This window comes from Gossypium hirsutum, chromosome A07 (assembly GCF_007990345.1).
Source record: "Gossypium hirsutum isolate 1008001.06 chromosome A07, Gossypium_hirsutum_v2.1, whole genome shotgun sequence".
Lineage (NCBI taxonomy): Eukaryota > Viridiplantae > Streptophyta > Magnoliopsida > Malvales > Malvaceae > Gossypium > Gossypium hirsutum.
Genome location: NC_053430.1, coordinates 2,037,198 through 2,057,904, shown reverse-complemented (window position 1 = coordinate 2,057,904; position 20,707 = coordinate 2,037,198). Strand labels below are relative to the sequence as shown.

General features: G+C 34.2%; 2 protein-coding genes across 2 annotated transcripts; one reads left to right on the top strand and one right to left on the bottom strand.

Annotated features, from left to right (window-relative positions):
- Positions 1–13,358: 13,358 nt before the first annotated feature.
- LOC121231960 (protein FATTY ACID EXPORT 2, chloroplastic) lies at positions 13,359–16,348 on the top strand. The gene is made up of 3 exons (XM_041117130.1): positions 13,359–14,051; positions 15,153–15,287; positions 15,941–16,348. The coding sequence occupies exons 1-3, from the start codon at positions 13,631–13,633 to the stop codon at positions 16,078–16,080; spliced, it is 696 nt and encodes a 231-aa protein (XP_040973064.1). The 5' UTR covers positions 13,359–13,630; the 3' UTR covers positions 16,081–16,348.
- A 598-nt stretch (positions 16,349–16,946) lies between these two features.
- Positions 16,947–19,432, bottom strand: LOC121231961 (protein TIFY 3). The gene is made up of 5 exons (XM_041117131.1): positions 19,147–19,432; positions 18,042–18,153; positions 17,747–17,951; positions 17,578–17,635; positions 16,947–17,486 (listed from the first exon to the last, which is right to left on the bottom strand). The coding sequence occupies exons 1-5, from the start codon at positions 19,293–19,295 to the stop codon at positions 17,324–17,326; spliced, it is 687 nt and encodes a 228-aa protein (XP_040973065.1). The 5' UTR covers positions 19,296–19,432; the 3' UTR covers positions 16,947–17,323.
- Between the last annotated feature and the right edge of the window lie 1,275 nt (positions 19,433–20,707).

Below are 20,707 nucleotides of genomic sequence, written 5' to 3'. Positions count from 1 at the left end.
ATGATTAATTCAGTGTTAGATTACATAAATTTGAGACGTAAATTTTAAAATTATTTTAAAACAAAATAAGACAAAAAGAAAGGAGATAATTAATATGATAATCTTGATTTAGTAATTTTAAATTTTTTATAAGTATTTTGATTTTTTTAAAATATTATTATGAACTTTATCCAATTTGTTTTGAGTGGGCCTAATTTATTTATTTTTTTAAATTGATTCATTAAAATTTTACTAAGAAAAAAATATCGTGAAAAAAAAATGTAACGAAGGAAAAATAGTACACATATTTATAATACGTATAACATATTGCTTCATTAAAAACCTTACAAAAAAGGACTAGTGGGATAAAACCTCGGTTAAGAGAAAACGAGTAATCGTGTATTGACTCCCTCTCATGATAACATTATGTAATGTCTCGAATTCTATGTATTGAATCCTGAATACTATTCTAAATGTCATGATTGAGTTACAATTTTTTTGGGGGTGGAGAGATTTTGATCTCTTCAGGAGTTCCAACAATAATCATAATAAACATTGATCATAATCTTTCTATAAAAATACATACATATTGTAAAACCCAATTTTTGCCCCGTCTAAATACCCAATTATAGCCCATACACACATAAAAGCAAAAATAATTAAAACTAAAAAGAAACCAATCCCAAAATTAAAGAAGCCCAAATTGTAGTAGCCCAACTCCCTAGCTGGCCCAAATGGCCTAAGCCAATAACATAAAATTCCAGCAACACTAAGAGTTCTGAAAGCAGTTGGCGCTGTAGCCCCCATGATCAGCTTCCCACGCACGTCGGCACGCCCACACACGACCTCTATCTTGCGCATCCCTACCCCACGATCGTGCACTCCTCCACGACATCACAACACCTGCAATTAGAGCAAAGAAATAGGAAGAAAATGTATGGTTTTTGGCTATAAAAGCCTTCAATTTTTTATTGTAAAGGGGTGGTTCCCTTTCTGCGAATACAATAGTGGAAATATATATGAAATCAAATACAAGCAGAGACCAAAAGCAATAATATTTGTTAAAGGTGATTTTTTAGTTTCTTTCCCTTTCTGATTTTGTTATTATTCTTTCATTTTCTTTTTGCGTGAGAGAAATATTAGGAGAGAGAGGGAGACTCACCGGAGCCACGTCGTGCTCGCGTCGACGAAGGGAGACTCACTGGAGTCACGGCGGCGGTTGGGTGAACCATTAGTGGCCTTTTCGGCTGGAAGATAAAAGGGATAGTAAGGGAGAAGAAGGAATTTCATAAAACATTTTTGGGTTTCTTTTTTTAAAAAACAAAGATTAAAACGTTTTTTGACAAAAAAAAAGGGTTTTAATGGTTAATAAAAGGAAATGGTATCGGGGGAAGGAACAGACAGCTTTTTTGACTTGGTTCGTGCGCATGATTTCTCTAAATGGATAGTTTGCGCGTTTAGTCCCCCTCCCTTGCACTACTGTCTAATTAAGCCATGTTTGGTTTTTTTATTTCTTTTAAATTATCCCTGGGACTTGCGCATATTTTCATTTTAATCCGCGCTAAAACGACACGTTTGGGGATCTAGTTTATTTTCAGTTTTTGTCCTAAGCGTTTATACGCGTTTTGTTTTGGTCCACGATTTTATTTCAATGGTTTACTTTATTTATAAAATATCCCTTTTATTTTAATTTTATTTTAATTGAGTTTTTCCATAATTCACTTTTTCTTAAAAATGGTTCATTTAACATTTTTTTATTTTCTTTATTTATTTGTATATATGTATTTTAAATAATTTTGACAATTCCACTTCTTCTTTTGAAAAACATTATTGTTTTATTTTTTTTTGTATGTTATTACATTGAAATGTTCTCATATCTATGTTATTAGGCATATAATTTATGATTAACTCTATTCTATGTACATTGTTGCTTTCATATTATTTTATGTAAATATTTTCTAAATTTATTGTATATATTTTCTTTAAAATTATTCGTATATAGCTTGGCCTTCTTTTGAGGATCTTGTTTTTTATTGCATATTTTATTTATGTTAATTACTTTGGTATTTGTATATACGTTATTTTCATTTATTATTTTCATATAAATATATCATTCGTTTAGTCAAGTTGTTTCATTTGAAATTATGTTACATATTATTCGTTTCAATATTTTTTTAAAAATAATCACTAATATATTATCCGTTTTTTTATACATATAAACTATTTTGAATTCTAATATATGTTATTCCTTTGTATATTATTCGTATGGTTTTTAAATTGTTTTGTGTTATATTGGTTTCATGTAGTTCTGTGTATCACGTGTTATTTCTTTCGTTTTCAATTCGAATCCACTTATTATCGTTTCATGCTTAGAATTATGATTTAGTTTCTTATTATTGCATCATTTTTTTTACAAAATCCACATTTTCGCTCAACATCGATTGTTTTATTACCCTTAAAGTAAACCAAGCGAATATATTTTGAGCCGGTTTCATAATTACTTATTCGAAAACTCTTCAAAATAAGGTAATATTTCGTGTTTGAAAATTCGAGAAATCGTGCCCTAACGTGTTGGGTTTCCTTTTTCCGTTTTTCCAAATAATGGAGTACCCTTTTAAGAGTTCGTTGCGTGTTTTGGAAATTATGAGGTGATCTTAGTCTTTGGAGGCTTAAAGTATCGTATCCTAACATACTGGATGTGTTATTATATTTCTTTGGAGCAAGTGAACTTTAAAATCCAATTCGAATTGTTCATACATTTTTAAAGGAATCGTATTTTAAATTTTTTTCTAAATTTTCAACGATAGGACATTCAATAATCAATTGGTACCAATTTTGGGCGTTACGAGGGTGCTAACCCTTCCTCGTGCGTAACCGACTCCCGAACCCTTTTTTTCAATTTTCGTAGACCTAAATTTATTATTTTAATAAATCAAATATTTTATTAAAATGATCAACCTCAAGGTGATCCGATTACACCTCAAAAAAGTCGGTGGCGACTCCCAACTTTTCGTTTTCAAAAGTCGATCCCCATTTTCCAAAATAAACATGGTTTCGACAGCTTGGTGACTCCACTGGGGACTAATAAGAGAGTCAAGCCGTAAAATTGATTATTTTCTGTCCGTTTGTTGAAAATTTAAAATTTAAATTTTAATATACGATCATTTTATTGCATTTCATGGGTTTTATGGTTTTTGGTCATTTTATTCGTGTTTTACATTTTGAGTTTTATTTTATTTTATTTATGTATCCTTTCGCATCATCATACATGACCGTTGTGGTCGCACCTTTTTAAGTGGGAGTGAGAAACTATGCCTCCGTGAGGTTTTCACCTCCGTATGGGCTAGTGGACTGCTTCCGGGATACATATGTACCTATGTCTTCGTGAGGTTTTCACCTTCGCATGGCCATAGGGAAATGTATTCCCTTGAATCGAACTCAATCCACATGAGCCTATAATGGGTGAGGGTTGAGGAATCAGCTGGTTCAGGTACCCTGTCTTTAGAACTCAACCTCATATAGCGAGCCTTAAGAGCCCACCCTAGGAAAAGCCACTCCAAGCCCTAGTGGTTACCCTAGTAGGTGCTCTATTTGCTACTTATTTCTTCTGTACTAACGTATTTTGTCTGTTTTGTTTATGACTGCATTACATTACATCATCATAGAAAGGAGGTGTTGATTCATATTTGATTGCTAAATAGAACAGTTTGTCATAAGAAAACGAATTTCTTGATAAAGTGAATTATAATACGGTTGTCTAAATATGGTCCAAGTAAACACAACGGAAGAAGGCTGATAGTTTGCGGAGAAAAACAAGATTTTACATAAGGATTCAAGTCAATAAAGATTATCCGAAAGACGTCACGTCTCAACTTTCTTAAAGGATCTAGCGAACATTGCGGGGTTAAGTGAGTATTAAGTCGCGGCCCGAATCAAGCAAAATGAGCTAGTGGGGGCAACTATTGGAAGCTTGCGAAATTTGGCTTTTACAAAGAAAAGAAATCGGTGTCTTCGTCTGGAACATGAGGGCAATACTGCATATGTAATCCGTTTTATGTAAAGAAATTTGTTTTCTAGAAAAGTTGTTCTAATGGAATTTAATTCATAATCAACGCATCTCTTTCTTTTTGCATTCATCTCATGCATTTGCATTGCATTTCATCACATGCACTAGATTTTCATAAAAAAAGACCCTAATTAGGTAAAATTATTTCATTTAACTTGGGAACCGACAAAAGTCAAACGACTAGGCATCTTTACATTACACGACAATGAGCAAAGAGTTGCAATGCCTTGAACAAGTCAAAAGCCTGAAAAAAATATCGAGAAATCTGAATGATATATCCGAAGAGGAAACTGAGGCATAAAAGTCTCCAAACTTTTGCATACTTGGAAGCGTTTTAAACAATGGGACTATGGAAGAGATCCCCGTATTTTTAGAGCTAATCTAAAGTAATATTCAAAACACGCTTATTATTTTAAGCCTAGAAGCAATAAGAATCTTTTTGTGAAATAGGCTCGTGTTCAAAATCTTTATTTCAATCAAAATGCATCTTTTTTGAGTAAATGCTCTTTCATTCTTGATATATTCTTTTGTTCTTTGGACTGTCTTTTAAATAGGTCTCTAGATATCAACGACAGGAGTAACGTTGTAACTGACTCCCTTTTGGAGTGAGATATGTGTTTAAGCAGATCTCAGGACTTTGAAAGATGAAATAGATTGTAGTCTATCTCCTGATTTGTTAAGGATGGTAGAACATGATAAAAACAGATCATACTCTACAAGGGGTTAGTGGACATTATGAGCAAGAGGTAAAGATTAGTGCCTGCATTACCACGAAGACAAAGCGAATCGCCATTGAGTATACTCCATGAATTCAAAGATGTTTTCGCATAATCATGTCAAGATATACCTGGGATACTAAGACCTGATGATGGAAAATGTCTATACGGTGTCAGACGGACGCATGTTAAAAGTTTCATGGTAGCCACGCTAATCATGAGGTTTGGGTATTGTTGATCCACCATGGAAGGGGATTGCATAAACTATTTAGTGAGACAAGATTCATGTGCCTTATTCATTTCTTCATAGATTTGCTATATGTGGGGCATGGATGTTATCAGGCCATTCTCGTCTAATATGCTTCGATTTATCTCGGTGGTCTTCGATGACTTCATGAAGAGGGTGAGGGTCGCTTCATATGCCACTATTACAAGATCGATAGTCGTCAAATTTTAAAAAAAGTGCCGACAAGTAATGTCAGAAAAGATCACGTCTAATACAACTGTACAATGTCAAAAGTTTGCAGTTTGTTCAAAGATCAGATGCAATATCTTAATACAGAAAAGGCGGCTAAAAAGAAAAAACAAAAAAGGGAAGGCAAAAAAACAAAAAAAAAAACAACAAAAAGAGATTGTAGAAGGTGACTGAGACTTGTAAGGATTGGCATAAAGAAGTTACCATTTTACCCTCTATGCTTATTGAATGTTAACCAGGATCTTCGCTGGGGCAACATATTGCTCATTGGTTTATAGGATAAAAATGGTTTTGAAAACAAGATTCCTTTTCTCCGAATCTTGTCAGAATTAAAAATGAGATGAGGCAAAATGAATTTGATCCCGATATGTTCAGTCAAATTTAAAAAATGTCCACCATAGTTAGATGATGCGGGCTTATGACAAAGAGGTTTATCCTAGAGAATTCCACGAGGGGAACTTGATATTGAAGAAGATCTTTCCTATACAGAAAGATTTCAAATGAAGAAATATGCCAAATTAAGAGGGACCTTATGTAGTAAAGAAGGCCTGTTCTGGAGGTGCATTGATATTGACCGAAATAGATGGCAATGACCTGCCTAATCCGGTGAACTCAGATTCAATCACAGCTAAAAGTTTCAAAAAAAAGAGAAAAAGAAAAAAAAGAAAAGAAAAAGAAACTGGAGAGGCCAAGGCGAAAACCCGCAAAGGGCGCCTTGAGACCAAAAGGAATTTGAGCTGAAAACCTGAAAACGGCGGCTTAAATTTGGATCGAAGTGGGGCATACAGTAGTGTTGCTATGCCTGAATTAACAATGAAGAAATATGCTACGTCCTAGGGTATTAACAAGGTACTCCAGATCCCTTAAGCACAGATTAAGCTCAAAATAGTCCCTAAGAAGTTGGTACAGAGAAGCTCAAGCTGCGATATCTAGGGCACCTAGTTTTCCATTTCATCCATTTTAAATTTGTTATCTTTGATTACTTTATTCTTCTTACGTCCCAATAAGTTTCCTTCTTAATTGCATTTGTTATCCTTGGTTAACTTATTTACTTCGAGCTATGTTTCTAGTTCGCTGTTATGATTTTTTAAGCATTTTTACATTGAAATAATGTTTAGTGGACTAATAATACTTTCATAAAAGGTGTTTTCACATATTACTCTGGAATTTTTTAAATAGTACAAGAACCTGAAACGGGACTATTGTTTAAAACTTGCCAAGCTTAAGGATTGGAAATATTTCAACCCAAATTAAAATTATCTCCTTAGGTTTCCTATCAAAGACATTGGTTGACCAAAAAGAAAATTACATTGGTGTCATAATCCCAGCAAAGAACGAGTAATGGGATTTTTCTCAAGAAAAAAAATGGTATTCTGTATTCATACAGGTATCAGGCATATACATCTGTTCATTACACCCAGGGAATGGTGCAGTTGATCAATTTGATTGAAGATGATGCAAATCCTATACCTCTGAGTTGCAGCAGGATGAAGAAGAAATCAAATGTTATTCCCCTGGAGTTGCACTAGGAGGTACAAACCTTATGTCCCAAAAGGTACAGTGAAAGAGACTTTGAAACTACAGTGGGGCAAGCTAGTTGAGCACAATGGGTTGTTTCTATGGGTTTTTGTTGGAAATGCTAGTCGAACAGGAAGGCAGCATAATGCCACAGTGATAAAACTCTGATAGATAACGAGTGATGACACTTTAATATTTTAAAAAGGAATCATTCTCATGACATTTCTGTATTTATACAATAGCACATCTAGTTAGGAGCATTTGATTTTATTTCGATCATAGCATCCTAATTATTTGACATAAGCATCACATTTAGGTAGGAGCATTTGATTCATTTCAATCATTGCATCCTAATTATTTGGCATAGGCATAGATACATGAAACTGATTTTACAGATCATGTTCCTCAGAGGACAGTGCAGTGGAATCGGTGAATTCACAGATCTTATTTTCCTAAGCAATAGTGGAGTAGATCAAAGATACAAGTCTTAACCCCCTGAGCAGTAGGGTAACAGGCTAAAATTTATAGATCCTGGCTCCCCGAGTAGTGGTGGAGCAGGTCGAAGACCCGCCTTAACCCCCTAAGCAGTAGGGTAATAGGCTAAAATTACAGATCTTATCTTCGCTGAGCAGAAGCAGGGCAGATCAAATTTTGGTGAATCTTATCTCCATGTATCGGCAATGGAGCAGATTCCAATCATCAGCCTTATCTTCACTGAGCAGGAGTGGAGCAGGCTAAACATACCAGATCTTATCTTCACTGAGCAGGAATGAAACAGATCAAATTTTGGCAAGTCTTATCTTTATGTATCGGTAATGGAGCAGATTTCAGCCATCAGCCTTATCTTCACTGAGCAGGAGTGGAGCAGGCTAAATACCAAATCTTATCTTCACTGAGCAGGAGTGAAGCAGATCAAACTTTAGAGAATCTTATCTCCACGTACCGGCAATGGAGCAGATTCTAATCATCAGCCTTATCTTCACTGAGTAGGAGTGGAGCAGGCTAAACATACCAGATCTTATCTTCACTGAGCAGGAGTAAAGCAGATCAAATTTTGGCAAGTCTTATCTTCATGTATTGGCAATGGAGCAGTTTTCAGCTATCAGCCTTATCTTCACTGAGCAGGAGTGGAGCAGGCTAAATACCAGATCTTATCTTCACTGAGCAGGAGTGAAGCAGATCGAACTTTGGAGAATTTTATCTCCACGTACCAGGGATGGAGCAGATTCCAATCATCAGCCTTATCTTCACTGAGCAAGAGTGGAGCAAGCTAAATACCAGATCTTATCTCCATGTATCGGCTATGGAGCAGATCAGAAATAGCAAGCCTTATCTCCATGTATCGGCTATGGAGCAGATTTTAGCTATAAGTCTTATCTTCCTGAAGTTGCAGGAAGCAGACTGAAAATTACAGATCTTATCTCCATATATCGGCTATGGAGTAAATCAGAAATGGCGAGTCTTATCTCTATGTCTCGGCTATGGAGCAGATTTTAGCCACAAGTCTTATCTTCCTGAAGTTGTAGGAAGCAGACTGAAAATTACAGATCTTATCTCCGTGTATCGACTATGGAGCAGATCAGGAATGGTAGTCTTATCTCCATGTATCGGCTATGAAGCAGATTTTAGCCACCGGCCTTATCTCTTTGAGGTAGCAAGAGAGCAGGTTGAGGATACGAGCCTTAACCCCCTAAGCAGTAGTGGAGCAGACTAAAGATAGCGAATCTTATTTTCCTGAAGTTGCAATGGAACAGATTGAAGCTAAACGAACAGATCATAGCAAACTTTATCTCCCTGAAGTTGCAGTGGAGCAGGTCGAAGTGATAAGTCTTATCTCCCTGAAGATGCAGCGGAGCAGGCTCAAAATTGAAAATTTTATCTTTTTGAAGTCGCAATGGAGCAGACTGAGGATGTGGAGTGGATTAAAAGCACAATTTAGATACCCATGAAGATGCAGTGGGTTGGAATAGGGCTACCTGAAGAAGATGGGCATAGAGAGATTGAGATGTGGTAAGACCGGGCAAAATTGGCCTTTTTGTGGTCTTTACTTCATTCTCATTACACGACAACGAGCAAAGAGGGGCAACTGTAAAACCCAATTTTTGCCCGGTCCAAATACCCAATTATAGCCCATACACACATAAAAGCAAAAATAATTAAAACCAAAGAGAAACCAATCCCAAAATTAAACAAGCCCAAATTGTAGTGGCCCAACTCCCTAGTTGGCCCAAATGACCTAAGCCAATAACATAAAATTCCAGCAACACTAAGAGTTCTGAAAGCAGTTGGCGCTGTAGCCCCCATGATCAGCTTCCCATGCACGTCGACACGCCCACACACGACCTCTATCTCGCGCATCCATGCCCCACGATCGTGCACTCCTCCACGACATCACAACACCTGCAATTAGAGCAAAGAAATAGGAAGAAAATGTATGGTTTTTAGCTATAAAAGCCTTCAATTTTTCATTGTAAAGGGGGGGTTCCCTTTCTACGAATACAATAGTGGAAATATATATGAAATCAAATACAAGCAGAGACCAAAAGCAATAATATTTGTTAAAGGTGATTTTTTAGTTTCTCTCCCTTTCTGATTTTGTTATTATTCTTTCATTTTCTTATTGCGTGAAAGAAACATTAGGAGAGAGAGGGAGACTCACCGGAGCCACGTCGTGCTCACGTCGACGAAGGGAGACTCACCGGAGTCACGGCGACGGTTGGGTGAACCATTGGTGGCCTTTTCGGCTGGAAGACAAAAGGGATAGTAAGGGAGAAGAAGGAATTTCATAAAACATTTTTGGATTTCTTTTTTTAAAAAAATAAAGGTTAAAACGTTTTTTGACAAAAAAAAAAAGGGTTTTAATGGTTAATAAAAGGAAATGGCATTGGGGGAAGGAACAGATAGCTTTTTTGACTTGGTTCATGCGCATGATTTCTCTAAATGGATAATTTGTGCGTTTAGTCCCCCTCCCTTGCACTACTGTCTAATTAAGCCATGTTTGGTTTTTTTTATTTCTTTTAAATTATCCCTGGGACATGCGCATATTTTCATTTTAATCCGCGCTGAAACGACACGTTTGAGGGTCTAGTTTATTTTCAGTTTTAGTCCCAAGCGTTTATACGCGTTTTGTTTTGGTCCACGATTCAATTTCAATGGTTTACTTTATTTATAAAATATCCCTTTTATTTTAATTTTATTTTAATTGAGCTTTTCCATAATTTACTTTTTCTTTAAAAAGGTTCATTTAACATTTTTTTATTTTCTTTATTTATTTGTATATATGTATTTTAAATAATTTTGCCAATTCCACTTCTTCTTTTGAAAAACATTATTGTTTTATTTATTTATTTATTTTATGTTATTACATTGAAATGTTCTCATATCTATGTTATTAGGCATATAATTTATGATTAACTCTATTCTATGTACATTGTTGCTTTCATATTATTTTATGTAAATATTTTCTAAATTTATTGTATATATTTTCTTTAAAATTATTCATATATAGCTTGGCTTTCTTTTGAGGATCTTGTTTTTTATTGCATATTTTATTTATGTTAATTACTTTGGTCTTTGTATATACGTTATTTGCATTTATTATTTTCATATAAATATATCATTCGTTTAGTCAATTTGTTTCATTTGAAATTATGTTACATATTATTCGTTTCAATATTTTTTAAAAAATAATCACTAATATATTATCCGTTTTTTTATACATATAAACTATTTGAATTCTAATATATGTTATTCCTTTGTATATTGTTCGTATGGTTTTTAAATTGTTTTGTGTTATATTGGTTTCATGTAGTTCTGTGTATCACGTGTTATTTCTTTCGTTTTCAATTCGAATCCACTTATTATCGTTTCATGCTTAGAATTATGATTTAGTTTCTTATTATTGCATCATGTTTTTTACAAAATCCGCATTTTCGCTCAACATCGATTGTTTTATTACCCTTAAAGTAAACCAAGCGAATATATTTTGAGCCGGTTTCATAATTACTTATTCGAAAACTCTTCAAAATAAGGTAATATTTCGTGTTTAAAAATTCGAGAAATCGTGCCCTAACGTGTTGGGTTTCGTTTTTCTGTTTTCCCAAATAACGGAGTATCCTTTTAAGAGTTCGTTGCGTGTTTTGGAAATTATGAGGTGATCTTAGTCTTTGGAGGCTTAAAGTATCGTGTCCTAACGTACTGGATGTGGTATTTTTTTTCTTTGTATCAAGTGAACCTTAAAATCCAATTCGAATTGTTCATACATTTTTAAAGGAATCGTATTTTAATTTTTTTCTAAATTTTCAACGATAGGACATTCAATAATCAATTGGTACCAATTTTAGGCATTACGGGGGTGCTAACTCTTCCTCGTGCGTAACCGACTCCCGAACCCTTTTTCTCAATTTTCGTAGACCTAAATTTATTATTTTAATAAATCAAATATTTTATTAAAATGATCAACCTCAAGGTGATCCGATTACACCTCAAAAAAGTCAGTGGCGACTCCCAACTTTTCGTTTTCAAAAGTCGATCCCCATTTTCCAAAATAAACATGGTTTCGACACATATATTTTGGATCGTTTTATAATCTTCTTTTATTATTATTCACTAAGTCGAATTTACCATATATGTTCAAATCAATTTAATTCATATAAGTATTTACTAAAACGTATTGAACAATTTCTCGAGAATTTCTATATGCTTCTAGCTTTCTAAATCATTCAATGTCAAATCTTTCATAAATTACCACGTTAATAAAATATCTAAAGGTTATTGCATCCGTCGCAAGAGTATTTTTTCATAACCATTGTTAGGACTTAGTGAAAAACTTTATTCTTTCTTATTTCATTTCCGCAAAACTAATCATTGTACCCTCACTAGCTTTATACCTTTAGATATTTGAACTACTAATCAAAAAACTTTATGAATTTAATTTTAATTGAATTACATCTTTCTATTTTGACCAATTTATTCCATATATATATTTCTTGACAAATTTATTCAAGATTTTAATTTTCTTTTATTATCTTAATAATAAAATTGCACAAAACTGTTGTTGATAATTTTTCATTATTGTTGTTTCATATTTCTCGTATTGACATAACTTATTGATATCTCTTTATTTTCATCATTTTTATCTTCAATCTCAAGTACCTAAATATCTTCTGGAGTTTTAATAATTAGATAAGTATTGGGTCTCTTTAAGAGCATTCGGCTCTATTAGAGGTGATCATTGGCTAGCCGGACCATAACAAAATTTTAGGCCCATTTTATAGGCGTCCGACTCGACCCGAAAAATGAGTTTAAAATTTTACTCAAGCCCGACCTGAATAAAAAAACTAAAACTTGAGCCCGACCCAGTCGTAGTAAATTTTTTTATATGAAAATAAATTTTAAAAATATAATGCATCAAATATACTAAAAATATTAAAATAAATCTTTCTCAACAAATTGAAAAATATTAAAAAGACCTTTATACTTAACACTAATATAGGTACAACTTAATAAGCAAATGCTTCTAAAATAGTAGCCATATAATAGTGAAATAACAGCAAAACAGTGAAAAAAACAACAGCAGTTCTTTTTTTTTTTGCAAATTTGGGTCGAGTCAGCCCGGGTCGAAAAAAGCTTACTCAACGTTTAACCCAATTTCTAAATGGACTTTATTTTTTTGCTCAAGCCCATTTTTCGGCCTATATTTTTTCCCAAACCCTCCCACTTTTTAGGCTGGCTTTCAAGTCGAGTCGGGTGGCTCAACTCATGATTAAGTCTAGTCTTTATTATATGACAATCTAAAATTATTATTATATTTTACAAAAATTTTCATCTTTGAACCAATTCTTCCATGCTTTAGGCATGCATTACTTTTATTTATTATAATAGATTGTCCTACTAGGACTTCAACACATTAGCTAGTATAGAAAACTTCGTTATTTTACAATAAAATAAATTATCTTTTGAACTTCTGATTCAAATTATTTTCTATGAGGATTTAGATAATGATAACTTACGTAAATAATTATTCCATGTGGCTATTATTTCTCTTCCCGGTGTTCGAAAAACTATCAAATTAAAATACAAATCATGTCATAATTGTATCTCCAGTCCTTTAAAAAAATCTAATAATACAAAAAGATTCACTTAATAGCTCATTATTTAATTCAACCATAACTAAACATGATATTAACTCATAATATATATTAGAACCTTTTTCATAGTATTGAAACTGTAAGAGCATATCTGAAGTGCAAAAAACTGAAAATATTTTCTTTAATAAAGTATCATTAGTAATATTCTCCCACGTAATTTTAGTTAAAAATTTATCATAAATATTGTAGAGTTATACTAACCCACAATTTTAAAGTCCTACAACTTCAATAGTGATGTTCACAATGATTCTCCAAAAACTATATTTATAGATATAAGAAATATAAATGAAATAAAACTTTACTTCTAAGGACTATTAGGTTCTAAAATAAACCAAATTTATCTTAATTTTGACGAAGATTCACTTAATAATAAAATATTCATAATATTATAAAAATAATTATAAAATAAAAAAAATTGGCAACAACCCAAAATAATTAAAATGTTTATAGTTTATTCCATCAAAATTCTTTTACTTGATCTAACAACCCAAAACTCTTGGATTATTTTGCCATGATGACAGGCTATTATGAGCCCCTTTGCTTTAAAATTGTGTAGGCCCGAGCTTCTCAACCAGGCCTGGTTCAGGCCCTTTGGGTTCCAATTTCATAGACCCATTTTCATGGGTCTACAATGGCTGCCACCTGATCACTCTTCTAGAAAGTCCAAGAATGGGAAAAAAGGAAATTGGAAAGGTAAAGGGTCAAAGAAGCAAACGCAAAACAAACAATGGCTGATTTGTTTATAGGCGTATCACAGTCGTCTCTTCTTCATCTTCAACCAAAGCTTAAAAGTTTTCTAAGGCTTACCGGTGGCCCAAGATTTGCCGTAGCTAGCAACCGTCAGCTTCATTTCAGACGGTTGACTGTAACTGGGGTCGTATCTTCTGATTCCAAAGCACCCACGACTGTTACCAGCACTGTGGGTTCTGAAAAAGGAGGAATCGACATCGAAGTAGACACAGGAAACGGCGGAGGAGATAAATTTGACGACAGAAGCGGCGGCGGAGGAGACGGTGGGGATAACAGCGGCGGCGGAGGCGATAGTGAGAGTAAAGGAGAAGGGGAGTTTTCGGACGACGGTGGTAAGAAAAAGATGGCTTTGTCTATGTCTCAGAAGTTGACCCTTGGATATGCTGCACTTGTTGGAGGTAAAAATTCTTCACCTTTTCTTTTGCCTTATGCTTTCAGTTCTTGGTTCTTAGTGCTGATGTTTGATTGGATTTTTCAGGGTAATTTAGGAAGAAATTTGAATTGGAGTCCAGTCAAGGGAATAGGACATCACCTTGACTGCTGTATTAGGAGCTATGGCTCTGTGTCCTAGTGCTGTTTTATATATGTCCATTCAGGGTAATTTAGGAGTTCAATGGGAATTTTTTAAAAAATTTGGGGGACAAATTAAAATTTTTAAATTTTTTTTGAGATGAGAATTTTCAAAATTTGAGAGGCCTAATTAAAATTTTCTAAAAATTTGAAATGAAAATTTCGAAAAATTAGGGTCCTCAGGCCACCATAACTGTCCGCCTTAGTGTGTGTGTGTGTATAAATCTTGTTTAGTGAACTGGACTGTGTAAGAATCCATATTGTGTGTTTCCTAGTCCTCATCCAGTGTTCTACAGTTGCCATTGCCAATTCACCGAAGGGTAGTTACTGGTGGTTGAAGCCAGTCATAAGGTTTGTATGTTGGCTTGGTTTGGTTTTGCAATGAAAGGTGACACCTACTATCGATTCAAGGCCGTGGGGTCTGACATTATTGTCTGGGGTTGACCCTTTTGTTTTCTTTTGTTGCTTTGTTGTTCTTGCAATGTAAAGAACCCGGTCTTGTCTAGGGCTCTAGGCATTAGAACCCTTGTATTGCTTCAATGCAAGGCACAAAAATGTGCTAAATGTGCTAAATGTGCTAGCCTAAGTGAAGTAAAGCCCAATTTGTATATGTGTGGGTTTTGCTGTGTCTATGGACTATACATATATATAGCATAAGAGATATATATATATATAATAAACATTAAAGTCTGTATCTATATCTACAAAACATGTAATTTTTATTGGTCAATATACATGATTTCCTTAGAGTTCAAGTGCTAAAGCGCAGGCATGCCTAGGTGCTCACCTTGACAATACTGATTGAAACTCAGATATCCTTTTGTATATCAGTCTTTGATAATTTGATGTGGACTTCAGAATTGTAATGTGCAGATATTTCATTTTGGCTGAGGGGTATTTCTTATTTTTGTTAATGTGTATATGTATAGTGGGTGGTGTTATGGGCTATGTGAAGAGTGGCAGCCAGAAATCGCTTGCGGCAGGAGGATTGTCAGCTGCGGTGCTCTATTATGTTTATACTCAGCTTCCCACAAATCCAGTTTTTGCCTCATCCGTTGGGCTTGGTAAGTCACACTCTTTTTATTTACCCTGCTATTGGCATTTTTGTGTTGGATGTTTATGTTGCTAAAGTTGATTAGTTTACATTTGAAAGGATGCGGTTAGAAGAGATGAGGGTAAGATTGATTTTTGCTTTTGTGGAAAGGAAAGGGGAGAGAATTTGGGTTTATTGGGGGAAGAAAGAAAGGGAGATACCTTCAAAGTTCAAGTTTACACATCAAGTGATGATGTTAGAAGAGATGTGGTCTGCCAATTAGTGTTGAACTTGCTATAAATGTTGAATTCCAATTAGCCCTTTTGTTATTCTGTAGAGTGCCGATCAGAGTAAAATTTTCGGTCTGGGAAAGGAAAACGGGAGAGAGAGTGAGAGGAAGGGTTGGTATTCAGTTTTATTGGGGGTAAGAAACAGAAAGAGATATGCTTCTGAATTTGTTTTCGCAATGCATACTAAGGTAGTAGTTAACTGAAAGTACCAACTACTACCTTGAGATAGCATCTCAAATTCTAAAGGTGCTTCTAGTTGTTGACTTCGATAACCTTTTTTCATTTGAATGTTAATTACCATAAATAGAGTTTAGCTTTTATCTTCTCGTTTCATTTTTTGTTTTAGCTCCATAAAGTTTAACCCTATTTTGCATCAATGATATCTGATTTTAAGGTATATCTGCTGCACTTTTGGGAGTGATGGGTTCCCGTTTCAAGAGGTCGGGAAAAGTCTTTCCCGCGGGGGTTGTATCACTCGTGTCACTTGTGATGACAGGGGGCTATGTGCATGGCATCATGCGGAGTATGCACTAGTGAAATGCAGTGGTGATGGCAATGTTAATTGAATTACGAGCTTGTTATGTTTAGAGAACTTGGTGTTTTGGTATACAGCTATATTTAATGCTTTGCTATGTCAAACATTTTAGTTGTGAACCTTTTTAGACTATCGGCATCGAGCAATGTGTTTGGGCGGAAGGTTACTTTCGTATCCAAATGCCTTTTCCTCTTTGTTTATGTGATGCGAATTATTAAGGATGAGGTTAGCCAATAAGAAATATTGTATGCGTTTTCGGTTTTGAAATTTTGAGATTTGGGAAAATCATGCTTAATATTGTCTAAAGGTATTCCGGATCATGTCAACTGAAAAGCTAGTATTACAAGAATGCCTCATTTAGAAGAAGTTAGAACCCTTTAATCTTTGGTCATAGAATGCGACCTTGATCAGTCATAAAATCTCATTTTTTTGGTTATATCAGGAAATTAGGAAGCAACAAAAGTATATGACTTGTTTGAAACTTTACGTACGTTGTATGCCACTTTTTGAAACGTTTCTGGTTGTTTTAGTATAGGTAAACGTAATTGTGCCGAGAAGGGGACAGAATCAAAGCATCGTGTCTATAAATAGGTATAACTGTTGAGTTTTATGACGGAGGGTTTGATGAAGTAAGCCGCGGTTTATCATTAACCATCTGGCATGTTTCTGTCTGTACCGTACCTTGACGCCAAAGAATGACGATAAAATGCATGCAAATTACCACTAAGCTATGTAACTGAAGTATTGGTTTTCAACATTTGTGATCAACACAGAGATGCAACTTTCGAAGATTTTCGTAACACATGAACAAATTTAGAAAAGCTTAACCATAGTTGTATCGGGATACTCGCATTCTGAGTTTGAGTAATTTAAAACCACCAAGCATCCATAGAAAAGAAATGTATTGTACAAAGTTGGAACACATTACACACAAATTAGCAATCTTTGCATACCCATAGAACAGAGAGAATCATACATGCATAGCAAATGTTATTTGTCAGGCAGATCAGAGAGAGGGGGTCCAGGTTTAGGAAACATCAAAACTGCAGCCCAAGAAGGCAATAGGGAAACAAGTGGACGGATCCTACCATGAGACCTGTTTAATTGTACACTTGCTATCCACACCTAACTCCAGTGGCAGATCAGATGTATTCCTCTGCACTTTGTCACTTACAATAACAGAGCTAGATTCAGTTTTTATCAAATATGTATATATATATAAGGAATCCTATATGCTTAGCTTTAGGCAACATGAGCTGGAGCTTTTGGTTGGATATCTTCTTGACGAATGGGTGATGCCTTGAAGTAGCCAGACTCTGGTGAAGTTGTGGCACTCACGTCAGCTTTGACGTCATCAGCCATTTTTGGTGTTGATGGACCAGGATATGGGTTCTTGTTCACCAGCCTACAAAAGGGAACAGACACATAACTACACTTACCATAGCTTAGGGGTATAAAGTAAACAGTAAAATGATGGAGTACGATTGAAGGAGTACCTGTCCCGCCGCTTCTCAAGAAAACGCTGAAGTGAGTGTCTCCTTGCAATTGGTAGTTCTGATCCAATTGATATTCACATAATCATGATGCCACATTATTAGCTTACATGCACCAAAAATGAAAATCATAGAATATTTTGCATTTGAACCTCGTAATTATTTGAATTACCAGCTTGCAGTTTGCTAAAAGATGTCCTGGGGAGAGGATACAACTGTGCCTGTGGCGAAGCCGAGGCAGTTGCAGTACTTTGAAGTGAAGGACACCTTGTAAGAGCAGGTGAAATGGTGGCATAATCGGTTGCAGCATTCTTCATGTCAACAGAGCCAACATCAGCAGCAGCCACAGTAGCAGCAATAAGCATAATTTCTTGTATCTGACAGACATGGATCGATGGTTAATTTTGGAATAAAATCTCATCCTACCAAAACATAGTAACATTCTAAAATGTTAAGTAAAGGCCAACCTTTTCAGCGGAAATTGCATCAAATACAGAAACTTTTCCGCCATAGAAGATGGTGAGTTGGGATTGAGCAGGGCTTGTGGTAATTACTCCAGATGCCAGAATTGGTAGGGAACTTGTACAACAGCAGAATAAAAGCTTACAACATTATAGAAGCGTGCACAAATATGACTAATGTGCCCTTTTGCTTCACTCATGAATGAGAAAGATCTACTGGGCACAATTTACTTTAGGGGTAAAGTCTAACAATTTTTGCTTCAAAGAATGATAGGGGAAAAGGAGGGTTAGGCTATCATGATATGGCCATGTTCTGCGGGACCTTGAGGACTAGTCACATATGAAGGTAGCAAAACCTTGAGGGACCTGTGGGTGCCCAAAAAGGATTATACTATCGCAACACATCCGATGCCCTGCAAGTTCGGTCAGGTCAAGACGGTGACACTTGCATACTTTTACACTATTTTCCGGTATAACGAAATGGTTTTAAATGAAAAAAAGAAAAGAAAAGAAAAGGAAACACAACATAGAACAAGCATGTGCACTTCCTAATATATATTTTTCTTATGGAATCTATAACTTCAATACAATCGAATACCATATGCTCAACTGAGTCAGTCACTGATAAGTTTAAATTTCAATATGACATATGAGCATCTTCTAGGTTTCATCAAAAGGGAATATACACACACACATATAGAGAGAGAGAGAATTGGAAGCCCTCTAAAGTAAGTAACTATGCGAACCTAAAATATAACCAAACAACCCCTTTTTTTTGTTATTTTTAAATACTACCATAAAAAGAATCAGGTCCCCGTTTTTTATACAACGGGAATTCAAAGCTTGCAAGTGATTAACACTAACTAAATCCAGCCCCAACCATTTAACATCAATAAAAAAAACTACTAGTAGTACATTTTAAAACCATGTGCAATTTTCCTCTACAAATGAGATTAGGGTAATGAATTAAGCACTAAATTTCACTATGTATCAAGACTTCCATTTTAAAACATCGAATCGAGTATAATTAAACAGCTATATATCAAGACCCAGATCCGGAAAGAAACATTTGTCTCCTTTTTTTTACGGAAGGAATATAATTAAAGCTTACCAGTTATGGAATATTTTCTGGGAAAGAAAATCAGGGGTTTCAATGGTACCCAATTTTCCTGCATCGTTATCGCCGACAATATCTCCATTTGTCTCTTTAACGACGACGTTTGGCTTGACTTCCTCGCGTGATTCAGCCTCTTCTTCCATGGAAACCAGAATTTTTTTTTTCTTTTGACCTTTCTTTTCGTTGATAATTTTTTTTTTCACTCTTGCTATAGGCAGACCAAAATTTGGTTTTAAAGATATATGGAAATGAAATCAATTAAAAAAAGGTACATTCTTTGTTTGGAATTTTAAAAGAAGAAACTATATTAATAAAAAAGTACGTGAAAGCGAAAGCACGTGAACCAATCCAAGGGTCGTGGTTGTTTTGATGATTGGAACGTGTCAATCATTCAGGACCCTGGACTCTTTTTTTACCTCCCTCAAAAAAATTAATTGATGGTCGAATTTATAAGGTTACGGTTTAATTAAATAAATTATTATAAATTTATAAAATAAAAAATATTAAAAATTATAAAAATTTATTCAATTGTTAATTTAATCAATTTGTACTAATTCACAATTCAGTTAGTCTAAAACCTTTTTCCATATCAATATTTTAATTAATTCTCAATCTAACGGATCGATTTGATATGATTTAGATAATCATGCTAAAAACTCACACAATGAGTTATAATTACAAGAGTGACACTATTTATAATTTGTATAATCTCTAAATTTTGTGTCAATCTTATCATTAGTTTTAATTTTTTTATTATTGATTTGTGTTTTAGATATAGTTTGACAAACTAATGGTGTGTTTAAATTTTAATATTGTATTAGAATAACAATTGTTAGACTCGAAAATATCAAGAGGGATGATTTGATATTTTAAAATTCTTTACGAACTTTTCTAAAAAATGAGTAAATAAATGAAAAACTTGAACATTTAGATTTAGAGTTATTCTGTCCCAATTACCTACATTCACTTTAATATATTTCAATCAATGATTTCTCAATTCATTATACTTAAATTGATACCTTTCAAAGAGAATATATAACATTTAATAACTGTATTTTTTTTCATGATGGTAAGTAAAACCATTCCCAATTTTTTATGGCTTAACTAGATCTTAGTCAGGGGCGAATCTATTAACTAGATCCTATTCAGGGGCGAATCTAGGGGAGTTGGTAAGGCCCAGACCTCCTTTAAAAATGGAAAATTTTTTATTTTGTCTATTTAAAATTTTTAAAATATTAAATTAAGAAAGATAAATATTACACATTGGCCCCCAAAAATGATAAAATTTTAATTTAATAATTTAAAAATTATATTTTTACTATTGTAAAAATTATAATTTAATTTTGATCTCTTAAAAAAATTTTCTGACTTTACCTCTGATATTATCTAAAAAATCTTAAATAGCTTTTGCAATACAAAAAATAAAGTTAAACAGTAAATATATTTATGTGTGATTATAAGTGTTAAGTGCTCTCTTTCTCTCTCTCTTAAATAATTGAAATGAGAATGATAAAAATAGTCTAACAACTAGAGATATATACAAGAAAAAAATGAG